The sequence below is a fragment of the Pristiophorus japonicus genome, chromosome 2 (genome assembly GCF_044704955.1).
Source record: "Pristiophorus japonicus isolate sPriJap1 chromosome 2, sPriJap1.hap1, whole genome shotgun sequence".
NCBI classification, from domain to species: domain Eukaryota; kingdom Metazoa; phylum Chordata; class Chondrichthyes; family Pristiophoridae; genus Pristiophorus; species Pristiophorus japonicus.
This window is the reverse complement of record NC_091978.1, coordinates 75,588,484-75,611,731: the sequence shown is the minus strand read 5'-3', so window position 1 is coordinate 75,611,731 and position 23,248 is coordinate 75,588,484. Positions and strand designations below refer to the sequence as shown.

At 47.9% G+C, this 23,248-nt stretch overlaps 1 protein-coding gene across 1 annotated transcript in view; it reads right to left on the bottom strand.

Moving 5' to 3' along the window:
- The window catches only part of LOC139230593 (AT-rich interactive domain-containing protein 3A-like), a 584,081-nt gene that overhangs the window by 194,182 nt on the left and 366,651 nt on the right, over nucleotides 1–23,248 (bottom strand). The window contains exon 3 of the mRNA XM_070862418.1: nucleotides 21,522–21,594. Coding sequence (XP_070718519.1) covers nucleotides 21,522–21,594 — 73 coding nt within the window. The remainder of the gene's footprint in view (nucleotides 1–21,521; nucleotides 21,595–23,248) is intronic.

The following is a 23,248-nucleotide window of genomic DNA, read 5'->3' as shown; positions in this document are numbered from 1 at the left end:
GCGAGAACCTCGATCCCCTAGTATTTCCAGAAGGTTATTTGTGTCTTCCTTAGTGAAGACAGAACCAAAGTATTTGTTCAATTGGTCTGCCATTTCTTTGTTCCCCATTATAAATTCACCTGATTCTGACTGTAATGGACCTACATTCTTCACTAATCATTTTCTCTTCACATATCTACAGAAGCTTTTGCAGTCAGTTTTTTTGTTCCCTGCAACTTACTCTCAGACTCTATTTTCCCCTGCTAATTAAACCCTTTGTCCTCCTCGGCTGAATTCTAAATTTCTCCCAGTCCTCAGTTTTGTTGCTTTTTCTGGCTAATTTATATGCCTCTTCCTTAGATTTAATACTCTCCCTAATTTCTCTTGTTAGCCACGGTTGAGCCACCTTCCCCGTTTTATTTTTACGCCAGACAAGGATGTATAATTGTTGAAGTTCATCGATGTGATCTTTAAATGTCTGCCATTGCCTATCCACCGCCAACCCTTTTAGTATCATTTGCCAGTCTATCCTAGCCAATTCACGTCTCATACCATCGAAGTTACCTTTCTTAAGTTCAGGACCCTAGTCTCTGAATTAACTGTGTCACTCTCCATCTTAATGAAGAATTCCACCTTATTATGGTCACTCTTCCCCAAGGGGCCTCGCACAACAAGAGTGCCAATTAATCCTCTCTCATTACACAAGACCCAATCTAGGATGGCCTGCTCTCTAGTTGGTTCCTCGACATATTGGTCTAGAAAACCATCCCTTATACACTCCAGGAAATCCTCCTGCACCGTATTGCTACCAGTTTAGTTAGCCCAATCTATATGTAGATTAAAGTCACCCATGATAACTGCTGTACCTTTATTGCACGCATCCCTAATTTCCTGTTTGATGCCATCCCCAATCTCACTACCACTGTTTAGTGGTCTGTACACAACTTCCACTAGCGTTTTTCCGCAGCTCTACCCATACAGATTCCACATCATCCAAGCTAATGCCCTTCTTTACTATTGCGTTAATCTCTTCTTTAACCAGCAACGCTACCTCACCTCCTTTTCCTTTCTGTCTATCCTTTCTGAATATTGAATACCCCTGGATGTTGAGTTCCCAGTCTTGGTCACCCTGGAGCCATGTCACCCTAAACCCAATGATATCATATCCGTTAACAGCTATTTGCGCAGTTAATTCATCCACCTTATTATGAATGCTCCTCAGGCTTGTTTTTTTAACACTCTTTGTCCTTTTAGAAATATGTTGTAAGATGGCCCTTTTTGATTTTTGCCTTTGATTTCTCTGCTATCCACCTTTCCTTATCTCCTTTTTACCTTTTGCTTCTGCCCCCATTTTACTTCCATCTGTATCACTGCATAGATTCCTAACCCCCTGCCATATTAGTTTGAACCCTCCCCAACAGCACTAGCAAACACTCCCCCCAGGACATTGGTTCCAGTCCTGCCCAGGTGCAGACTGTCCGGTTTCTACTGTCCCACCTCCCCCAAAACCTGTTCCAATGTCCCAGGAATTTGAATCCCTCCCTCTTGCACCATTCCTCAAGCCACGTATTCATCTTAGCTACCCTGCTATTTCTACTCTGACTAGCATGTGGCACTGGTAGCAATCCTGAGATTACTACCTTTGAGGTCCTACTTTTTAAGTTAACTCCTAGCTCCCTAAATTCAGCTTGTAGGACCTCATCTAATTTTTTACCCATATCGTTGGTACCTATATGCACCACAACAACTGGCTGTTCCCCCTCCTCCTCCAAAATGCCCTGCAGCCGCTCCGAGACATCCTTGACCCTTGCACCAGGGAGGCAACACACCATCCTGGAGTATCAATTGCTGCCGCAGATACGCCTATTTATTCCCCTTACAATAGAATCCCCTACCACTATCGCTCTCCCACTCTTTTTCCTGCCCTCGAGTGCAGCAGAGCCACCCCTGGTGCCATGACCTTGGCTGCTGCTGCCTTCCCCTGATGAGTCATCTCCCCCAACAGTACCCAAAATGGTATATCTGTTTTGGAGGGCGATGACTGCAGGGGTCCCCTGCACTACCTTCCTTCCACTGCTCTTCCTGATGGTCACCCATTCCCTATCTGCCTGAGTAATCTTTACCTGCGGTGTGACCAACTCACTAAACGTTTTATTCATGACATCCTCTGCATCGCAGATGCTCCAGAGTGAATCCATGCGCAGCTCCAGTGCCGCAATGCGGTCTGTCAGGACCTGCAGCTGGACATACTTCTTGCACACATAGCAGTCAGGGATACTGGGATCGTCCCTGACTTCCCACATCGCACAGGAGGAGGGAATTTTGGCCCCTTAATATTTTATAAATGTTTCAAAGGAATAAATCAGAGAAGGAAGCACTAGGGATATAATTGTAACTGTAGAAGCTAATGAAATTCGAGCAAAGACTCCCATTGCATAAGGGGCAGAGGTCAATGATAACTCAGCATGCAAAAGCATCGATTTTCTTCTCGAGTCTGGTGGCCACCATTGGTGCCTGTCCGAGCATAATCCTAATAATGGCTGACTGCAACATTTATATTTTATCTGCCACTCTCTCGTAAAGCACAGGGCAGCATTTTGAATGTTTTAACTTTAATTTGTAGGCCCGCTCTGCACATTTTGAATCGATGTAAAGCAACTTGAAATAAGCCAAATAGATTTTAGGGCGGTTAGGTGACACTACCTAAAAGAGGTAGGCCTAGAAATTGGGTAACACTGGAAACCTGCAAGGATAATGGCCGCTGGCTGAGAGAGCGCAGCTAGTACTGGCATTTAGGTATGGCCTGGTCATCATCATCAGCGTGGTGGTGATTTTCTAGTGTAACGGGCTCTGTGCAGCACTAAACTCAGAAGGAGGCCAAACATCACCTCTGTCTCCATCTAGCGGTGTGGGGGTACGGGGAAGAAAAGAGTGACCTGAATAGTTGCCATATGCGTTCCAAAAATAGTCGCTGTCACCGAATTTTTGTTGATTTTTTTAATAGTTTATGATATGAATGCAGATAATTATCTTCAATTGTTGCAATGGAGTTTACCCATTGATTTACTAACCACAAACACTGTAGGCCTCTTGGAAAGCTGCCAGAAATGAGGTTGTCGCAAACCACCATTACAGGAGATAAACCCTTACAACCACATGAGATTGTCGCAAACTACTGTGTGGGAGGCACTCACATTACTCCAGGAGGTATACTCGGTACTACAGGAGCTATACACCTTACTCCAGGAGGTGTACACGGTACTTCAGGAGGTGTACTCGGTACTCCAGGAGGTGTACTCGGTACTCCAGAAGATGTACTCGGTACTCCAGAAGATGAACTCTGTAATCCAGGAGGTATACTCGGTACTCCAGGAGGTGTACTCGGTACTCCAGGAGGTGTACTCGGTACTCCAGGAGGTATACTCAGTACTACAGGAGGGAGTCTCTCACCACTACTGGTTTAAGCCAGGTGAAGTATCACTACAGCTGATGCCGAGTGAGGTTTGAAACATTCCAGGCAAACATCTAAAATTCATTTCCAAACATTTAAATACTAGCAAAGTAGCGATTGCTCATTGGATTTTTTGGAGACTTGTTAAGCTTCACTTTACACCAAACTGCAGTTACATCACAGTACTTGTGAAATAAAAGCTACATCTTTGCCCAATTTCACCAAGAGCTAAAACTATTTGCAATGGTGCAAACTGTAGAAAATATAATGAGCCTATTTGCGTAAATATTAAATTGGATTTAGCAGAAACATAGGTATTAGGTACAATATATGTTACAAATAGTCACTGATTCAAATGAAACACAGATTTCCTTGTCAACATTTTTCCTGGTCCAGGAGACTTGATATAAGCTACGTTCTATTTAATAAAGCACTGAATGAAACCAATGTGATTCAATGAAAGTTTCAGATTAAAAACAATTACTCAAGGCCATGTCTGAATTCTATCAGTCACAAACTATATTTAGTAAAGGGCCCTAAACAGGCAGTTTCTTTTAGAGACTAGAGCAGTGTTTTCAGTCTTCCTCTTCCAACTTTCAACTGGTTATAAATCAGCGCAGTGAAAGCACAGACCCTGCCAGCACAAGTGACAAGTTCACAATGACTGGCGATAAATACTGCATTATTTGCATACCACATCACTTGCTGCAAACTCCCATCATTCCGATAACGATTCCATTTGTTTTATTCCTTTCCCTTTGCATCTAATTAGCTGAAAGGCGAGGACTCCTTTAGTGCCTCAGTTTATAAGGGCACTAAGTGGAGCGTGGAACTGAGCCATGCAGATCAGGAGGGGCCGAATTTTGGTCGCTGGTCTGTGCTGAGTTCGCTGATTTCAGATGATACTTGGCCTCAGTCCTTGGTTTAGGGAGGCAGAAATTAGCCAGCATTCCTATGGAGGAGTATTGCAAGGGCCAATATTTGGACAGCGGGATTGGACTTGGCTGTGATTCTCCTGAAATTGAATTTCCTGTTGGCATTGTCCAGGTTCACAAATGAATAACGACGCCTGGGAGACCAGCACCTCTTGGAACAGTACCCAGCAAGGAGTCAATGGCTTCTGGAAAGCAGGAGGAGGGTGACAAAAATTGCAGAGAAAGAAAAAGACTGCCAGGAAGTGATAATTCCCCAATGGCTAAGTGTGTAAATGTACTGCCAAGTTGTGGTACTGATCCATTGTGATCAAGGTCGAATTCCTTACTTGTATTACTGTATTTGAATTTTGTGCTCATTAAAATGAGGGAAGGTTAATGTTGAGGAACCGAACTGTTTGGAGACCCAGTATGAGCAACAAGTACTCCCAACTCTGGTATAGTAGCAAGCACACTCAGGATCAAGCTTCCTCTCCTCTTCCCCAGCAGTGTGCTCAGCTCAAACCCATTGCAACAGTACCCAGCCCTTCTGAGGCCTCTCTAAATGAAATTGTCTATTCGTGCTGAATCAGTCGCAGTTCTGTGCTGGCCACCAAGAATTGGATTAAGAATGTCTATATGGTTCACACAGGATCAGTACAGGAAATGACTGGAAGAGCTATTCGTCACATCAGTCTGGGCTGGATTTACCCCAGATTTGAGGTGAAAGGCCAATAACCCATTGCACTACCTAGTGCCCATGATTCAATTCCTGGCCTGTGTTGATCGAACTCATTTCAGTTGGGGTAGCAATTGGAGTGCTACAATTGATCTTGGCAACTCTCAGCTTGGGAGGAGGAAGGTCCACCAACGTTCCAATTCCAGATTATTATGGATTGGCTTCTGCTGCAAACAAATAAATAGGAAATAGGAGCAGGAGTAGGCTATTCGGCCCTTCATCAACATACGTAGAGGTCAGTTGAGGGCAGGATTGGTTTGAGCTACAATGGTTCCCTCTAGATAAATAGCCTACCGATAATTACTGTCCTAGCTCACACACATGAAGAAAGTTGAGGAATTGGAGAGTCGCTGGCCCCCTTGGAATTATAAGCCAGCAGGATACTTGGGAACCGAAACAGCCCCCTCTTTAAGGTGCATTACCGCCTCGGTAATAGGGCGATAAGGCCTTTCCGTCCGGGGGAAGGTGGATAGTCCGACCCATCCGAAATTGCTTCTGGGCTGCGGGTGGCAGAAACGGGTTTCCACCCTGCCCGTGTTCCTGCCCCGTCGGGCTCAGTGCCTACCCCTTACTGCCCAGCGGTGACCCCTTTCTGGCCCGCATGGGAAATTGCCCCACGGTAGCGGTGGTGCCCCCAACAGCTTTTCCCGGCGGGAAGCTTCCAGTGGCTGGGTGGCATGTCCGCCCTTAAAGGGGAGGGCGCAACGCTGCCGCCACCATTTTATTTTAATTATCGGCCGACTCTGAAGTCAGCCCAACATTGGTGGCCACAGGTTTGGCCAATAGGCAGCCTGGCACCCCATAGCCTGCTGGCCCAGCCAAAGCCCTCCCTGGTGTCCCAGTGGGTGCCACTAAAGTGGTTGTATAGCCCGCAAAGACCCTCCCCTTTAACTGAAAGGGAGGGACATTGCTACGTGTCAGCGTGACACGGCACATCCACGTCGCGCTGATGTGCTCAGCGTGGCACTGATGTCACCGTCCCGCTCCCAAATCACTTCCACCTCTCAGCTGCCCCAAACACCGCCCGAACAAAATTAAAAAGTTAAAGAGGCCAATTTCCCTCTATTCTCCGCCACATGGATTCGGGTGGAAAATATTCATTTAATTCGAATTATCCGGCCCATTTGGGACAAGGGTAATTTCGGCCCCTAGGCCTCAAAAGAGGAGGGCAGAAAACTCAAAACCAGAAACCCAATCAGTAAAGCTGCTTTTGGCTCCCACCCTCTCCGGTGTTTCGGCCACGTTGCCCCATTCTGGTTTGTTTCAGACCTTTAGGGGCCGAAATTCAGGGTCGCCACAAACCTGACACACCTACCGTCCTTTTTGCGTGATTACCACCGTTATTTTTGCGGCGGCCAGTCGATCGATTTTCAGCGTTTTTTTTTTAAATGGCGTCCGGCGCCAATGACCGTCGGGAATCGGGAGTTTGCAGCGGTGTGGGTGGGTTGATTGTAGCGGAGTAACCACGGGGAAATTCAGCCTTCTGATCATATGCAGCTAATGAGCCAGCAGCTCCCTGGCATTCTTGAAGGCCAGGGTTTGCAGCTGGGCTCTGAGAAGGGAAGGAGTTCTGTTGAAGAATGGCTGGTGCTGCAGAACCAAGAAGGGCAAGTAGATTTTCGTTCACCAAGTTGGACACCCTGATGCTCATCATCACCATAGGCAGTCCCTCGGAATCGAGGAAGACTTGCTTCCACTCTTAAAATGAGTTCTTAGGTGGCTGAACAGTCCAATACGAGAGCCACAGACTCTGTCACAGGTGGGACAGACAGTCGTTAAGGGAAGGGGTGGGTGGGACTGGTTTGCCACATGCTCTTTCCGCTGCCTGCGCTTGATTTCTGCACGCTCTCGGCGATGAGACTCGAGGTGCTCAGTGCCCTCCTGGATGCACTTCTTCCACTTAGGGCAGTCTTTGGCCAGGGATTCCCAGGTGTCAGTGGGGATGTTGCACTTTATCAGGTAGGCTTTCAGGGTGTCCTTGTAACATTTCCTCTGCCCACCTTTGGCTCGTTTGCCGTGAAGGAGTTCCGAGTAGAGCGCTTGCTTTGGGAGTCTCGTGTCTGGCATGCGAACCATGTGGCCTGCCCAGCCGAGCTGATCAAGTGTGGTCAGTGCTTCAATGCTGGGGATATTGGCCTGGACGAGGACACTGATGTTGGTGCGTCTGTCCTCCCAGGGGATTTGTAGGATCTTGCGGAGATACTGTTGGTGGTATTTCTCCAGCGACTTGAGGTGTCTAATGTACATGGTTCATGTCTCTGAGCCATACAGGAGCAGGGGGTATTACTACAGCCCTGTAGACCATGAGCTTGGTGGCAGTTTTGAGGGCCTGCTCTTCAAACACTCTTTTCCTCAGGCGGTCCTTCTCCCATTTATGCTTGCAGATCAGACTGCCCTTGTGGTCTCTGGTACTGGTGATGCCGATGTGGGCAGCATGGGTAAGTGAGGCCCTCCTTTAATTATATCTTTCTGTGAATACGCTAGCGCCACTGTGCCTTTCCTTCCAAAAGCATGCTAGTTGCAGCCTCCAGGCATTAATCCCCTACCTCCCCCTCACGGCAGCCCTTCTCCCATTTATGCTTGCAGATGAGAGGCCGAGTGGCAGCACAGGACAGAGAGAGCCAACACCTGTGAGACCAGTGCCACGCCTGGACTCAACCCCGGAGCCCAGTGGCAGTACAGGACAGAGAGAGCCAGCACCTATCAGCCCAGAGCCAGACCTAGACACAACATCGGAGCCTGGTGGCAGCACAGGACAGAGAAAGCATACAGTTTTGGTCTTCGTATTTAAGGACAGATATACTTGCATTGGAGGCTGTTCAGAGAAGGTTCACTAGGTTGATTCCGGAGATGAGGGGTTTTGATTTATGAAGATAGGTTGAGTAGGTTGGGCCTATATTGGAGTTCAGAAGAATGAGAGGTGATCTTATCGAAACATATAAGATAATGGGCTCAAAACTGGCCAGGAATTGCTCAGTTTTTAGTTTTGGAGCAACTTGATTTTTCTGGAGTACCTTAAAATCCCCATTTTGCACATTCAATTTGCGCCAGTGTAAGTGAGTTAGTTAGGATTTTTTTAGTTTAGTTTAGTTTTTTTCAAAAGGGGGCATTACCAGCCACCTATGGCCGTTTTGGCCATTTAGACCACTTTGGACAGCTAAAAGTTATTCCAAACTAACTTAGGCCAGCGTATGTGGCCACTTGTGGCCGCACAGAAAACCCTTGCGGAGAGTTAAGAAATCAGCGCAGGTAGCTACATCAAAGACCATTTGGCCAGAAATAGGGGTGGGAAGGGAAACAGAGAGGACCTTGCAAAGCACTAAACAAAGCACAACAATTAGTAAGCGTTCAAGAAGACATAAAAACATTCAAGAAGAAATAAAAAATAAAACTAAGTCCTACCTCCATATCAAAACTCGGGCTGGGAAGTCAGCGGGTCAGCCGGTACAACAGAACTAAGTAAGTAAGTAAGTACCTTCATCTTCAGCCTGGGAACATTACAGATTACTGTAAACACTGACAGCAGCCAGTGACAATCAATGAAACCAAATGAAGATCCAGAATGGGGATTGCTTCTGAATGAATCCTCCCAGTGACGCAGCAAGTCCAGATTCCAGTCCCAGGAATCTTCACTTCGGGATCAGCCTCAGTGCGTTCCACAGTGGGTCTGGCCGGTGCGGGAGACCACTCAGCCAGGGATAGGGACAGCGAGCATCGGGTCCCTTCCGCACAAGCTGTAGGACGCGCTGGGGGTGAGGAGCTACTGCGCGTGCGCGCACACTCTAACGCGCATGCGCCAACGTCCCGGCACTGATTTCAACGTCGGGACAGTAGCTCCGCCCCCAATCCATTGGCCACGCTGCGCCAAGCCCCAGGAGACGCAACACAGCGGCCAAAATCGGGAAACATTTTTTCAGTGTCCTTTTCATCCGACAAAAGCAGCGCAACTCTGACGAGTGCGGCAAAAATCTGCAGGGGCCAATTTTGAGCACGATGAGAGGGCTCGACAAGCTGGATGCAGAGAGGATATTTCCACTCACAGGCCACGGGGGACCTTCCAGTGTGGTGCCACACCATCGACTTGACCTCCCTCAGATTGGTGTCACCACCGGTGAGTGACTCAGACTCCTCGGGCCAGGACATGAATGATGCGCTCCCTCAGGATCACAGCATTCCTGCCTCCAGACCTATCACTCCGCCAGTACCTCCACGCATAGCCTTGCCTGAGCCAAGACATAGTCTCAGAATAAGGGGCTGCCCATTTAAAACTGAGATGAGGAGGAATTTCTTCTCTCAGAGGGTTGTAAATCTATGGAATTTTCTGCTCCAGAGAGCTGTGGAGGCTGGGTCATTGAATATATTTAAGGCGGAGATGGACAGGTATTTGAGCGATAAGGGAATAAAGGGTTATGGGGAGAGGGCAGGGAAGTGGAGCTGAGCCTATTAAATGGCAGAGCAGGCTCGAGAGGCCAGGTGACCTATTCCTGTTCCTATTTCTTATGTTCTTATGAGCCAGCACCTGTCAGCCCAGTGCCAGGCCACGATTGCACCCTTGAGGACTTAAGTTCCGATATGCTTATTGACAGCATTGAGGGCTCCAGCCTTGCTGACGCCTTGGAGCGCACTCCATCTTTTGTGGACCTCGTTGATGAGGAAGAGGAGGACACTGCTGGCACCAACGCGTCACTGCTTCCACCCACACACTCCAGCTCAGATACTGGATGTGCGTGGTCCGAACTAGTTGAGATAGTACAGGGGTCTGCACTGGGTGTTGCACCAGGGCGTAGAGGGCTGCAGCATGGTGACGGGGCTAGCCAACCTCAGGTGCGATCCCTCTGGCGTGGGGGGGGGGGGGTGAGTCCGCACTGGAGTTCTGCTAAGGAGGACTCAGACGAGCCCATCGATGTAGCGGCTTATGAGAGAAGAGTGGAGGCCATGCATTCCCAGATGTTGGGGGAACTGTCAAGAGTGCCAGAGAGCCTGTCGGAAGTGGCGAGGAGCACGGAGGAGTCTGCCTCCCGTATAGTTGACAGCTCTGTGCACTTCATGGAGCGCATCATTGCCAATGTGCAGGCGATGGTGGACTCCCCGTTTGTCCATGCGGATCCAGCTGTGATGCCGCAACCTGTAGGTGATGTGGCAGCTGGCATTACAGAACAGGCGCGAGGGAAAGAGTGCATCGGTGCTGGATTAGAGAGGATGGCCACGCCCTGGACGTGGAGAATGCTCTTATGCACTCTGGGCAACAGGCCACGGAGCGTCAAACTGCTGCCTTTTCTGCTTACTTTGAGACTCTGGCTGCTTTCATGCAGTCTCAGCTCAATGCCACCCCTCAGAGTTGCTTTCGCGGCTGGGTCCAACACGGGCCACAGGGAACCTTCCGGTGTCACACCACAGCACCGACCTGACCTCCCTCAGATTGATGGTGGTGGTAATTGCCGCCACCGATGAGTGACTCAGGCTCCTCGGGCCAGGATACGGATGATGCGCTGCTGCAGGATCACAGCATTCCTGACTCCAGACCTGTCACTCCACCAATGCCTCCACGCATGGCCTTGCCTGAGCCAAGCCAGACTGAACCCTCTCAGGAAGATTGTGACCAGTCTGCAGCCGGGCCTTCCAGGCCCAAAGCTGCTCGAGGGCATCCCAGAAGGACATCTGCAGTTTCCACACAGGAAACACAGCAGCCTTCCCAGACACATGAGGCAGCCTCAGGGGAACCACTAAGGCATACTAGATTAGGCATACGTAAGAGGGGTTGTAAGGAAATGCACAAAATGAGAAATGATGTAGTTGTGCAAGTTTTTTGAACTGTTTTTTGTTGTTGGCCTTTTGCACTGATTTGGATTACATGATAAATCTTTATTTTTTTACACCTATATCTGGGCAGGTGTCTCATTTGAGAGTGGGCATTTATGTATGAAGCCACTCATTGGGGTGGCCATGGGAAATAGAAGCTGACGGGTCATGTGGAGATGAATTTACGTGAATCGAGCAGCAATCAGACGTCTCTGCACCTCCCTTGCAGGGTTGGGATGGGGACAACGTCTCCTGGGTGGGTGGCGATGGGATCCTGGTCCTCCAGCTCCTCCTCCTCAGGAGGTACTGCTGACTCGACCTTCAGCGTCTGACCCCTCATGAGAAGAAGGCTGTGCAGAATCATGTACACCATCACGAATATGGAGACCCACTCAGTAGAGTACTGCAAAGCGCCACCAGACCGGTCCAGGCAGCAGAACCTCTGTTTGAGGATCCTGATGCAGTGCTTGATGATGCACTTGGTGGCAGAATGAGCTTCATTGTATTCATACTCGGCCGCAGTCCTGGGATTCCGAAGTGGAGTGAGCAGCAAGTGTACAGGGCTTGTCCCGAAGCAGCCATCCACAACCCTGATTTGGTCCGGTGAAGACGGCGGGCACTGATCTGGTGCAGGATGAAGGAATCGTGGCTGCTGGGTGGGTACCTGGCATTAACTGCCAGGATCCTACGCTGGTGGTCGCACAGCAGCTGCACATTCAGAGAGTAGAATCCCTTTCTATTCATGAAGTGTGTGGGATGGTTCAATGAGGTCCTCAGGCCAACGTGTGTGCAGTCAATGGCACCCTGCATCCTGGGGAACCCTGCAATCCTGACAAATCCTGCCAGTCGCTTCACCTGCTTCTCCCTGGTCATTGGGAAGGAGATACATTGGACTCTTCTCCTATAAAGAGCATCGGTCAACTGCCGGATGGAGCGATGGGCGCAGAATTGGGAAATGTTGGATATGCCTGCAGTTGCAGACTGGAAAGAACCCGTCGCATAAAAGTTGAGAACTATGGTGACCTTGGTCTCAATGGTGAGAGCTGTCCTGAGCCTTGTGTGAGGCTGCAGATCTGGCTGCAGGGCATTGCACAGCTCCCTCAGTATGTCCTTTATAAATCATCACCTTCGCAAATATTCCTCATCATTGAGCTCCAGGAAGAAAAACTGTCATTGGTACACCCTTCCCCCAGGTCTGTGCTGGGCCCCTCTGATGGCACCTGACTGATCGCTTTCTCCCTGTTCCTGCTGATGGTCTGGAGCCTCTGCAGGCTGCTGCTGGCAAGGCTTCTGGCCCAGTATATGGTGCGGGGGGTCAGCATACCTGACCCTCCTCTCACGCCATCCACCTCCTGGCTACCCTCTATACATGAAGATCTGCTGCCTTCTGCAGGCCCTTCTCCCTGTTGGGCAGCCATGGCTGCTGCCTCTCTTGCCCGCTGCCTCTGTACATGTTGCTAACGGTGCCGGCTTCTCCTGCATGCCGCCCTGCCTCTCGCAATGTGCAGAAGGCGTTGCCCTGCCAACACTGAGCCCATTCTCTTTGCAGCCTCAACCCTCACAAGCAGGCCTGTGTGTAGCAGAAAATGAGGCCCACAGGCCCAGAGTGAGAATGTTGTCAACTCTCAAAATGTTCTCAATAGCCTGCTGCAGGTTTTCCAAATACCCACAGACAAAGTTTGTGCACAAAATACCCGATCGCACCAAACATCCCTTCTCCTCCTCTGGCGGTCTCGAGCAGCCCGGCAAACTGCACTGAGCCAAAAAGCTGGCGGGGGCACAGTTAGGAAAAAAGCTGGGTTTTCTATGCTGAAAGTAGGTGGTGTGGCTGCACTGCAGCGGTGCGGCACTTTAATGATGTCACCATAGGACCCACACTGCAGCGGAAATCTCCCATGCTTAATATGGGTCGCACCGTCCAATGGACTGGAACGCAGCGGTCACTCGATTCCGCCGCATGGCCGCCGCAAAACCACGGTAGCGGACCTTATTCGGACCATGAATTTGGACCCCTTGGCATACTGTACATTTCTACTCTAAATCAATTCTCTGTGGGCTTAGGTGAAGCTTTTTATTTTCATCAATTTTTGCTGCATCCCTCAGAGAGCAAACGGCCATCATGTGGAAATGCTTGGCCTCATAATATTTCTGTTACTGCTTCTTTGAAAATTCTACCTGTGAGGGGAGGAATCAATGGAAGCAGAGTAGCAGAGAGAGGTTGTACCCTCACTTCGGGCCCAAGTTTCCACATGATTTGCGCCTGATTTTTAGGAGCAACTGGTGGAGAACGGATTATCTTAGAAATCGCAATTCTCCACATGTTCTTTTCTGCAGTTCTAGTCAGTTAGAACAGTTCCACTTTGGAACAGAATTTTTTCTTCAAAAGGGGGCCTGATTTCAAAGTTTCCACAGTGAAAACGTACTCCAAACTAACTTAGAATGGAGCAAGTGAAGATTTTTGTAGAACTGAAAAAACCTGTCCTACACATTAAAAAATCAGGCGCAGGTTACAAATTAGGCGTAGGGAACGAGGGGGGGAGGCGGGGGGGGAAGGGAAGTTATTAAATTCTACAATAAATCCTTAGTTATACTTATACAAATATTATACAAATAAATCCAACCTGAATAAAAATTTATAAGCAAAGAAAAGATTAAATAAACCATGTTCCTACCTGTGTGAAAGTTCTTCAGGCAGGCCTTTAGGAAGCAGTTTGCCGTCGGGACCGAAGGCTGAACGGGCCGGGCCCGAGATTTCGGGCAGGGCCTGTCCCCAGCACCAGAGGTAGGTGGCGTTGGGTCAGGTCGGAGAGAGAGGTTCGGTTCGGGTCGGCAGGGAGGGGGGGGGGGGGAGGGGGAGGGAGGGAGAGATGGAGAGATGGAGAGAGAGAGAGAGAGAGAGAGAGAGAGAGAGAGAGAGGAGGGAGGGAGGGAGAGGGATGGAAGGAGGTCAGGGGGGAGGTCAGGGAGGGGGAGGTCAGGTCGGATCCAGTCCAGGGGCGGGGGCGGGAGTAGAGTCGGGTGGGAACGGGAGCGGCAGCGGCAGACGGGTCGGGTCCGGTCGGTGGGCCGGGGGGGGGGGGAGCAGGAGCGGTAGTGACAGGTTGGTCAGGTCGGGTCGGGTCGGGTCCCGGGGGGGGTGGGTGGGGGGCGGGGAAGCAGGAGCGGCAGCGGCAGACGGGTCGGGTCGGATCTGGTCCGGGGGGGGGCGGGGGGGAAAGCAGAAGCGGGAGTTGGGAGGAAGCAGGAGCTGGCCGTGGGAGGAGCCTTATTCACGCAGCCCCAGTGAGGCATTGGGCCAGGGCTAGGGGCTGCGTGCTTCGGGCCCCTCCCACACAGCTTCGGGCGCCTGGAGCTACTGCACTTGCGTGCCCACTGTAGCGCGCATGTGCAGAGGTCCCGGCACTGTTTTCAGCACAGGGACCTGGCTCCGCCCCCCTACAGCTCCTGCTGCGCCGCGCAGAGGGCCAGAAGACCTGCAGGGAGGTGGAGAATACGGAGGGTTTTTTTAGGCGCACTTTGTGGCGCGAAAAACGGGCGTCCAGGTCGGGACTGTGCCGTTCTAGGTGCGGCTCGAAACTTGGGCCCTTCAAGAGGATAGACACGCTAATAAATATCACCATTCTTATTGCTACCTTTTGTAATGCCTGTGAGCGTAACTCATCTGAAATGTCAAATGACAGAAAAAACACCAATCTTACTTCGAGCAGTAATTTTGTTTCAGTCAGTAATGACTGTGTTTTATATTCCCCAATTTTTCCCCTTCTCTCCTGAAAGCACTGACTCAGACTAAGACATGATCTACAGCTCCACAGCTCCCAGCCATCGCACCTAAATGGGCAATCTTCATCTGCGAGGCCAACATGGTGAGTGTCCGTTGACTTCTCATAATCCTCTTTTCTGAAGATTGAACTCACAGCACACATTGAAAATCAGTATTAAAAACCCTGCTCAGAGAGACTGTACAGTTGGTTTTCCAAAATGGTAAAATGCCACTGCTGCTTTGTGTTGGATGTAGGTCCTTTTGTAACTTGGGCTTAAATCAGAGAAGGAGGCTGGCAGCAACTAAACCTACACACTGTACCTGACCTTGGAACGTCCAACAATGACGACAAATGAGAAGATGTTCAAATCTCTAACATTAACAATGAGCCAGAAAAAACAATTGCATGCATTCTGTGATCACCGCGCCCCCTCCCCCCCACCGGGATCACTGACCCCCCGCCCCCCCCCCCCGCGTCCGCGATCACAGACTCCCCATGGCATTATCGACCTCTCTGCGATCACCTGATTCCTGTGATCAGCGAACCCCTTTCAATCAGTGACATCCCTACCATCATCGGCCCTGTCACCACCCCCACTCCCCACCACCCCGATCTCTCTCCAACCCCGAGATCACCCCCCAAACCCACCAAACCATGCTGTGCCCACCCCTCCCTCACATATTCTATCCTGAGAAGCAAGAAACCTACTCGCTCCTGGGCTGCGGCTTCTTCTGCAGCGTTCCCTGTCCGACAAGAGCCAAACCTGTCAATCAGGCTGGCCTCCAGGCAGGGATCCTGTTGAAAAAAAGTAAGCACACTATGGAGTTCAAACTTCACAGTGTGCTCCTGACCAGAACACCCTACCCCCACCCTCAGCTTGGAAGTACCGCCCCAGTAAAATATCAGGGCTGTTTACTCTTTTTCTCACACCACAGATGCTGCCTGACCTGCTGAGTATTTCCAGCATTTTCTGTTTTTATTTCAGATTTTGCTTTTAATTTATGTGACATTTATGTTCAGAGACAGTGACGTACATGACTCCAGAGATAGGAAAAACCATGTTAAGTGAAGGTCTTATTTCCTGACTTAATGCCAACGGTTGCTGCCAGCACCATATGCTTTCAGAGCTGCCATTTTATTTTTGGCCACAGTCGGTTGAGTCCTCAGTCAGCCCATATAGGTCGGCAATGTAATTTTCACAGTGCTGACCTATAGGGATCTTCTTCCACCAACAGTGAAGGTATGTGGCCAGAATAGTAAAGTCTCAATCACGACTTTTTAATCTAAATGTAGTACAGGTTGAACCTCCCTTATCCAGAACTCCCTTATCCGGAACCATCCCTTGTCCAGAGCCATTCCCGGCCACCGGGTGGCACATGCACAGAACTCTGACATGAACAAATTGAAGTCCTTCCTCGCTGCCGACACCCGCAATCGCTGGCCTGACCCCGCGATCAACCTCCCCTGCCTTCCATTATCTCTGCCGCACTCCCAGCCCCAAGCCAGCCAGCCCCGCTATCACCTTGCTCAGTACCTGTATCATCCAATTTAACGTCACCACACCTCGTCCAGAAAAATCCCTTATCCAGAACAGGCCAAGTCCCGAGGGTTCCGGATAAGGGAGTTAATAAAAACAGCAGCACTGTTAGATCCATTCAGCCAGCTGCAGGCTTAAAAACGGCAGTATTGAGTGACCCTTCCCGGAACTTGTACGATCCTAACCTGTCGCACTGCAATTGGATATAACCTGGTTGCCTGTCCCATCAGGTGGGGAAAGGAGACTGAAGAGCAGCATGAATTATAGTTCATCAAACACAAAAGGAAAAAAAATAAATGAAATGTTGTGTTACAATTCATTAGTGAAGGCGATATTTTAATGGATTTTCATCTTTTAATATTCTGACAGCTCCTATTCATAAGTCAGTCTTCTTGGCAAGAGCTGCAGCTTTCACTCGGTTAAGTCTAAATTTCCGTTATAGTGTGAAGCAGTCAGACGTAACAGATGGTCATTCTGTGGGAAAACGAGCAAATCTGTCCGGAGCACCATAAAACTGAAAATTAATTGCACCTTGCCAGTGGAACATAATTCCAGGATGTCGCCTTCCTCTCTGCTCTGAGCCTGCCCTCCAGCACTATTTGAACAGAAAAGATTAGACAAACATGGAGCACAACTTAAAAGGCAGGGTCTGTAGTGCTTTACTATTAAAACCTCACGTGAAATAGTAAAAAAAAACTTTTAGACTCAGGAAATGGAAAACGCAATCAAATTTGTAGCTCTTTAATGATGTTGTTCCAAAACACAATGGCCGTCTCCATCATCATCTGTGCTGTTTTTATTGCATGTCACAGAAGAAATTTGTTTATTTACTCATGCTTCTTGTTTCAGGTAGGTTTAAGCTCTGTGAAGTGCTGTAGATGCATTATCCCACGCTTCTGGTGTGTCTCTCCTTCAAGCATCAAAAACTTTTTTTTATCACACAGTTGTCAGATACATTTAAATGTATCTGATGCAGTAGGAACCCAGTCTGATCTGCCTCCACTGCAATGTGTGGATGCTGTACGGGAACAGGATGTGGCTTAGTTGCAATATCTTCCACAGTTGAATGGCCTGCAGTATGCACGTGTGAAGAAGGCCATGTGAGCCAGGCACCAAGGAATTGCTAGTGCTCATTGATCCAGAGCCTAGATTTTACAAAAGGGTCAGAAAAGGAAAAACAATGGGAGGAGAGGGGGTTGGGCGGTGTATGTGGTAAGCACCAAACCAAATTTATAACCAAGCCACATTGAGCCTTTTTTTTTAAAGACTATTTGAAAAGCAATGAGGTATGTCAGAAGTATTGATTATATGGCATTGAGTTTGGATTTTAAAATCTTGAAGATTTGTAAGAGGGTTTTAGACCATTCTGAGGTCCTCGGAGAAGAATAATTAAATTGGGAAATGATGCAGCAAGTCTGAAAAGAGAGCAAAAAGAAAGACTTGCATTTATATAGCGCCTTTCATGACCACCCGACGTCCCAAAGCAGCCAATTAAGTATGTTTTGAAGTGTAGTCACTGTTGTAATGTGGGAAACATGGAAGCCAATTTGCGCACAGCAAGCTCTCACAATGTGCTAATGACCAGATAATCTGATTTTAGATGTTCATTGAGGGATAAATATTGGCCAGAATACCAGGGATAGCTCTCCTGCTGAGCTTCAAAATAATGCCATAGGATCTTTTGCGTCCACCTGAGAGAGCAGACGGGACCTCGGTTTAACGTCTTATCCAAAAGATGGCACCTCTGACAGTGCAGCACTGCACTGGAGTGTCAACCTAGATTTTTGCGTTCAAGTAAGTCTGTGATGAAACAAAATTACTTCCACAAGAATGAGTGACAATACCTTCTAAGTAACTGTTAAATTGTGGACAATAAATGAACAGGAATAAGACATATTTAACAGAGATGCAGAGCACTGAAGCAGTTTTACTTGACTATCTGTAGAGGTTGTGCAACTTTGAAAGGGAAAATAATAAAAATAATTGAAATATTAACACTACACTCCTGACAACTCCATTGTTTAAGATGATGAGCATCTAAGGCATGCGGATCAGGAAGGTGTTAAGTTCAATTCTAAATCTATGTTGAGTTACTTGATCTTAAGCTTAAATTCCATGCTGTGAGAGGCCAGTGGACTATGAAGGTTTGTAGAGTTCAGTCTTGAGGTGCAGTTGGAGAGGAGACTTTCTTTTCTGTATAAACAATACTTGTGTGAAGCAATTAGACAGAGTTTGATTCTTGTGACAGTTCAGTGCTAATGGGAGTTCATACTAACATTACATTACATCTGGCAAAGGGTCTTCGACCAGAAATGTTAACTCTGTTTCTCTCTCCGCAGATGCTGCCTGACCTGCTCAATATTTCCAGCATTTTATTTTTATTACATTTTAACTTAGGCGCAGAAAAGTGGCAGAGCAAGGAGCCCTCGTGATGTGATGTGGAGTGCATTATGTGGACCATCACTTCTCAGTGTATTTAGGGGAAGCACGTTTGCACTACGTGTTTCAAAATTCAGGCTCTGGAGGAGAGAATCTCTGCGCATGAACAGCAATTGGCCAACTTCCACAGCATCAGAGGTTAAGGGATTTCTGGATCCGACTCTCCAAAACGTGGTTATTGAAGAGGCAGTACATCAACAGGTCAGGGCATAGGGATAGTTGAAAATGAGAAGTGAGTGATCATCTGCAGGGAGACAGGATTTACAGGACACCACTGAATTGCTGGAACTGTACAACAGATACAATGGGCTCAAGTTTCCCTAACCTGTTTTTCTGGCACCCTCACCCAAGGTGCGCCGTTTTTGTCCGCCTCCAAGCGCGCCGAAAAAACACGTTGGTATTCTGGCTGCTCCCCAACCTCTCTTCGGTCGTGGCGCAGTGTGGCCCAATGGATTGGGGGCGGAGCCAGGTCCCAGCGCTGAAAGCAGTGCCGGGACCTCTGCACATGCGCTAGAGTTTGTGCACATGTGCAGTAGCTCCTGGCAGGTCGAATCTGTGAGTACGCGCTGCAGGCTGTGTGGGAGGGGCTTGAAGCACATCGTCCCTAGCCCTGGCCGAATGGGCTCCCTCATCGGCGGCCCGCTGCATTCCCTAAGGTAGGACTTCTATTTTTTATTTGTTATTTACTGATTGATTTTGGTGCTTAAGGTGCAGGATTCCTTCTATTTTTTTATTTTTTATTTATTGATTGCTGATTACTTTGGTCTTGATGCTTCAGGTGCAGGGTTTCTTCTGTTTTATTTGTTAATTAATTGCGTATTAGTTTTTGTGCTCTGTTTGGTGCTTGGTGGTTCTTTAAATGTGTTACTTGTGCTGATTCCTTAACTCTAGGTAACGTTTTTCTGTGCGGACAGAAGTGGCAACATACGCTGGCCTAAGTTAGTTTGGAGCAACTATTTGCTGGCCAAACACCTAAAACAGGGGTAAGTGACTAGGAATGCCCCCTTTTGAAAAAAAAATTGAACTAAAAAAAAACATAAGTCACTAACAATGGCGCAAATTAAAAGGCCAGAATTGCAACTAAAAAGATAGTCCAGAAAAATCAAGTTGCTCCAAAAAAAAAGGAGCAACTCCTGGGGAAACTTGGGCCCATTGTGTTGAACAAGTGTGAATTGGAATGTGGGAGCGACTCAGAGGAGGCTGGTTCTTAGCAGCATTGTGGCACCGTGGAGAAAAAATAAAAGACAGATAGACTACAAGAACAGGAGAATGCAGTAGTGGCAGATCAATAGTATGGGGAATAGATGGCCTTTTTTGCATTCATGACTGGGGGTTTCAAATGGTACATTGCTTCCGTGGTGCACGGAACGGGCGGAAAAAAGTGAGAGATCTCGAAAATTGCTCTTACAAACAACATGATGCACCGCATTGCCTCCTACTGTGCTGTACATTTTTACTGTTCTCCCATCTTAGCTAAGGTAGCAGTTGAGGTGCAACAACTGTCTCAATAGTCCTAGGCTGGGAATGGAAATATCAACTAGGATTTCTGCTCCTGATCAATATGTACTGCGTGGCGGCCCTGACCTGCGAGAGACCATCAGCGGCAGGTCAGGGCCATAAAAGGAGCGGCAAGCGGCGGCCCCTGGATATCGTGGCAGTGTACCACTTCAAGGTACAGCACTCATCCCTTTTTGGCGTGGAAGCCAGTCATCCTCATTTCGAGGGACTGCCTATGAAGATGGCTGCTGCCTGACCTGCTGAGTGTTTTCCAGCATTTTCTGTTTTTATTTCACTAACTGCCGATCCCTGCTAGATACTTAAATATTTAGATATGTGAATGGCAGCTGAGGATGGCATCAGGCTCAACTATAATGCCTATGTTGTCAAATAGCTTGCGGACACTCACTAAATAGGCTCACGTATGAAAAATAGCTACTTGAATGGAACCAGCAGACAACCAGTGCCCTGAAAATGTTACCTCAGCAAAGAGACATTCCTTTCAGGAGATGAGGAGCAAGAAAAAAAGGAAGAAAAAATCTTACCAGAGAAACTAAAATCTATTTGCTGAAGCCATCAATGGAAATTATGTTCAAAGATTTTCTTATATACAAAACAACTAAGCTCATCACCCTCTCCTTATTACAAATGGATGCTTCTCACAGTAAATCAAATTTTGACATTCAAAATTATTTTTCTTTCCCTCAGGTGTGTGAGATCATCAAACGCAACCACATACACCCACACACCACACTTCAATGAAGCTCTCACCTTGCCGCTAATCTGCTGTTGACAATTTTTGTACTTTTAATATCTAAATGCTAAAATTTCACATTGCAATGATGCACAGAGTTCCTCAATAACTGTGACTGAAATCTTATCTTTAATCAACAAACAAGTCAACATATTGCGAAAACAAAGCGGCAAGTCTTTGATGTATTAACCCCGTTTCATTATTTTAGTTTGAATTTAGCCTGTGGAGGGAGATTTAAATTTTAAAAGATCAATTACACTGCCGCTGTCCCAATCTTTGCAAAAAAACATATTTTCTTCAATTGGCCCCAAGTTCCCTCCCTCCCCTGAAGCAGACTTCCTGACACAGGCGTGAATCCCAACAAGGGGCCACCAGAAATACTAAAATGAGCCTGACTGCAGGAAATCAGAGACACAGGAATATGACGGGCAAAGGTGAGCATGGGGGCTGGGGAGGAAAATGAGCTCCTCGCTGAGAAAGAAGTAGAGTGGGAGTAATAGTACAATACAGCGTCAGCACCCACCCCGGGACACTAAAGCATCCTTTTCAGATTTAGCTGTGTCTAAGAGAGCAGGCATTGATACGACTCCAGGCAATCCAAGCATAGAGTCACAGAGTGAGACAGAAACACAGCTTCCTTATAGCTGGACTCACCCCTTTTTTGCATAAAACTGAACAGATCATCCAGAAATTCCTTTCTCTTCGGATCATCATCCAGTTCGTACAGCTGAAAGACAAAAAAAATGAAAATGAACTTCAGTTCACATCACATCTTAAACCCAAAGGAAAAGGTCCATCATAGTTATACTTGTTACAGATGGGGTTTAAGTTCTCGACAGTTAGACTGTCTGTGACCTACAGAGGAACATTGATTGGGAGGGGGGCAGGGATAGGAGGTCCCCAGTGTCACAAATTGTTTTGATCCTGCAGATTTCTAAACTCCATTGAGTTTCCTTCAGCCAGAGAAGTGGGGATGCTCCCAACTGCAAGCTGCGGCCTTGTCAGTAGCCATTAGTGTTGTGAACCCTTCAACGATTGCCCCATAGTCTCCAGGAATTAAAGACTAATCTCCAGAACACAGCTGTGAGAAGAAAAATCATAGGGGCAATAAGAGATTGTTCGCTGAAAAAAATCTTTGATACCTTTTATTTACTAGTTATAAAAATATTGGACATGGGGAAAAAAAGGCTGGTTGATTGACTGTCGAGAATCATCCGATTGGGAAATGAAGAGTCTATTCGCTTTCCAATTAGCATGGGAATTCGGTGCACCATGAGTACGGACATGTTGGGCGACCAATGTGGGGGGCAGGACGGTTGGAGGTAGGACGTCATGTGATGACATCCAAGAATATGTCCAACCGGAGTTGGCAACCTGAATGGCCATTGCCAGTATCATTCTTCAGTCAATGAGATGTGTAAGTGCCAGTGCCAGTGCTTCAGTAGTTTGTGATGGAGCAATTTTGTACTTAGGGACAAACAGCATTTTCGAAGCACTTGTGGAAATGTCTTACGTGTAAATTGAACAGCAATATCTTACTAATAAAACAGAAGTCTATTGCACCTATTACTTCTGTATCTCAAAATGTAGGAACACTGAGACCTAAATTCAACTTTGTTATGTTCATGGCCACAGCATAAAACAGGCCTAGCGATAGCCAATTCAGCAAATGTGGCCACATGAAATGAGCAGAGCTTATGTCCATTTCAGACCCGGACTCCTAAATACCGACACAACTTCAGGAGGGTGGGACTTATGCCCATGCTAATGCTCCACCCTCACCCGACCCCAGACCATTTCTGAGGTCAGGATAATTGACATATTTTCGGGTGGCCCCAGGTGAGATTTCTCCCTTCGTCAGGAAGCCCACCAGAGGAGGGAAATGACTGCAACATGGCACAGACACCCTGCCATAGACAACCTGCCACAGACACCCGAGCCCACAGAAACATGGCCGCAGACACATGGACACCATGGTCGCAGGCACATGGCCGTGGACACAATGGCCGCAGGCACATGGCCGCGGACACCATGGACACCCTGCCCGCAGACACATGGCAGCAGATACCTTGACCAGAAACCTTTGCGTTTGAGCCCAATGTTTTAAACTGTGTAAAATATACCACCTTATCCTATGCAATCAATTACACTACAATCAATTACACTGTCTAGGGCAACCCTTTAAATTTACAGAGTGACTCCTGCCAACGAACTGAAAGCTACCGGAAGCTGCACAGTAGCATAACTGTCTGATTCCAAATTTAAAAATCAAGTCCACTATCCTCCCCCACTCCCACCCACCCCCCACTGCCACTATAATGACCTGGATACCAGGAACACATGTGTCTAATTTGATTATGCCTGCCCATATTATAACAGAT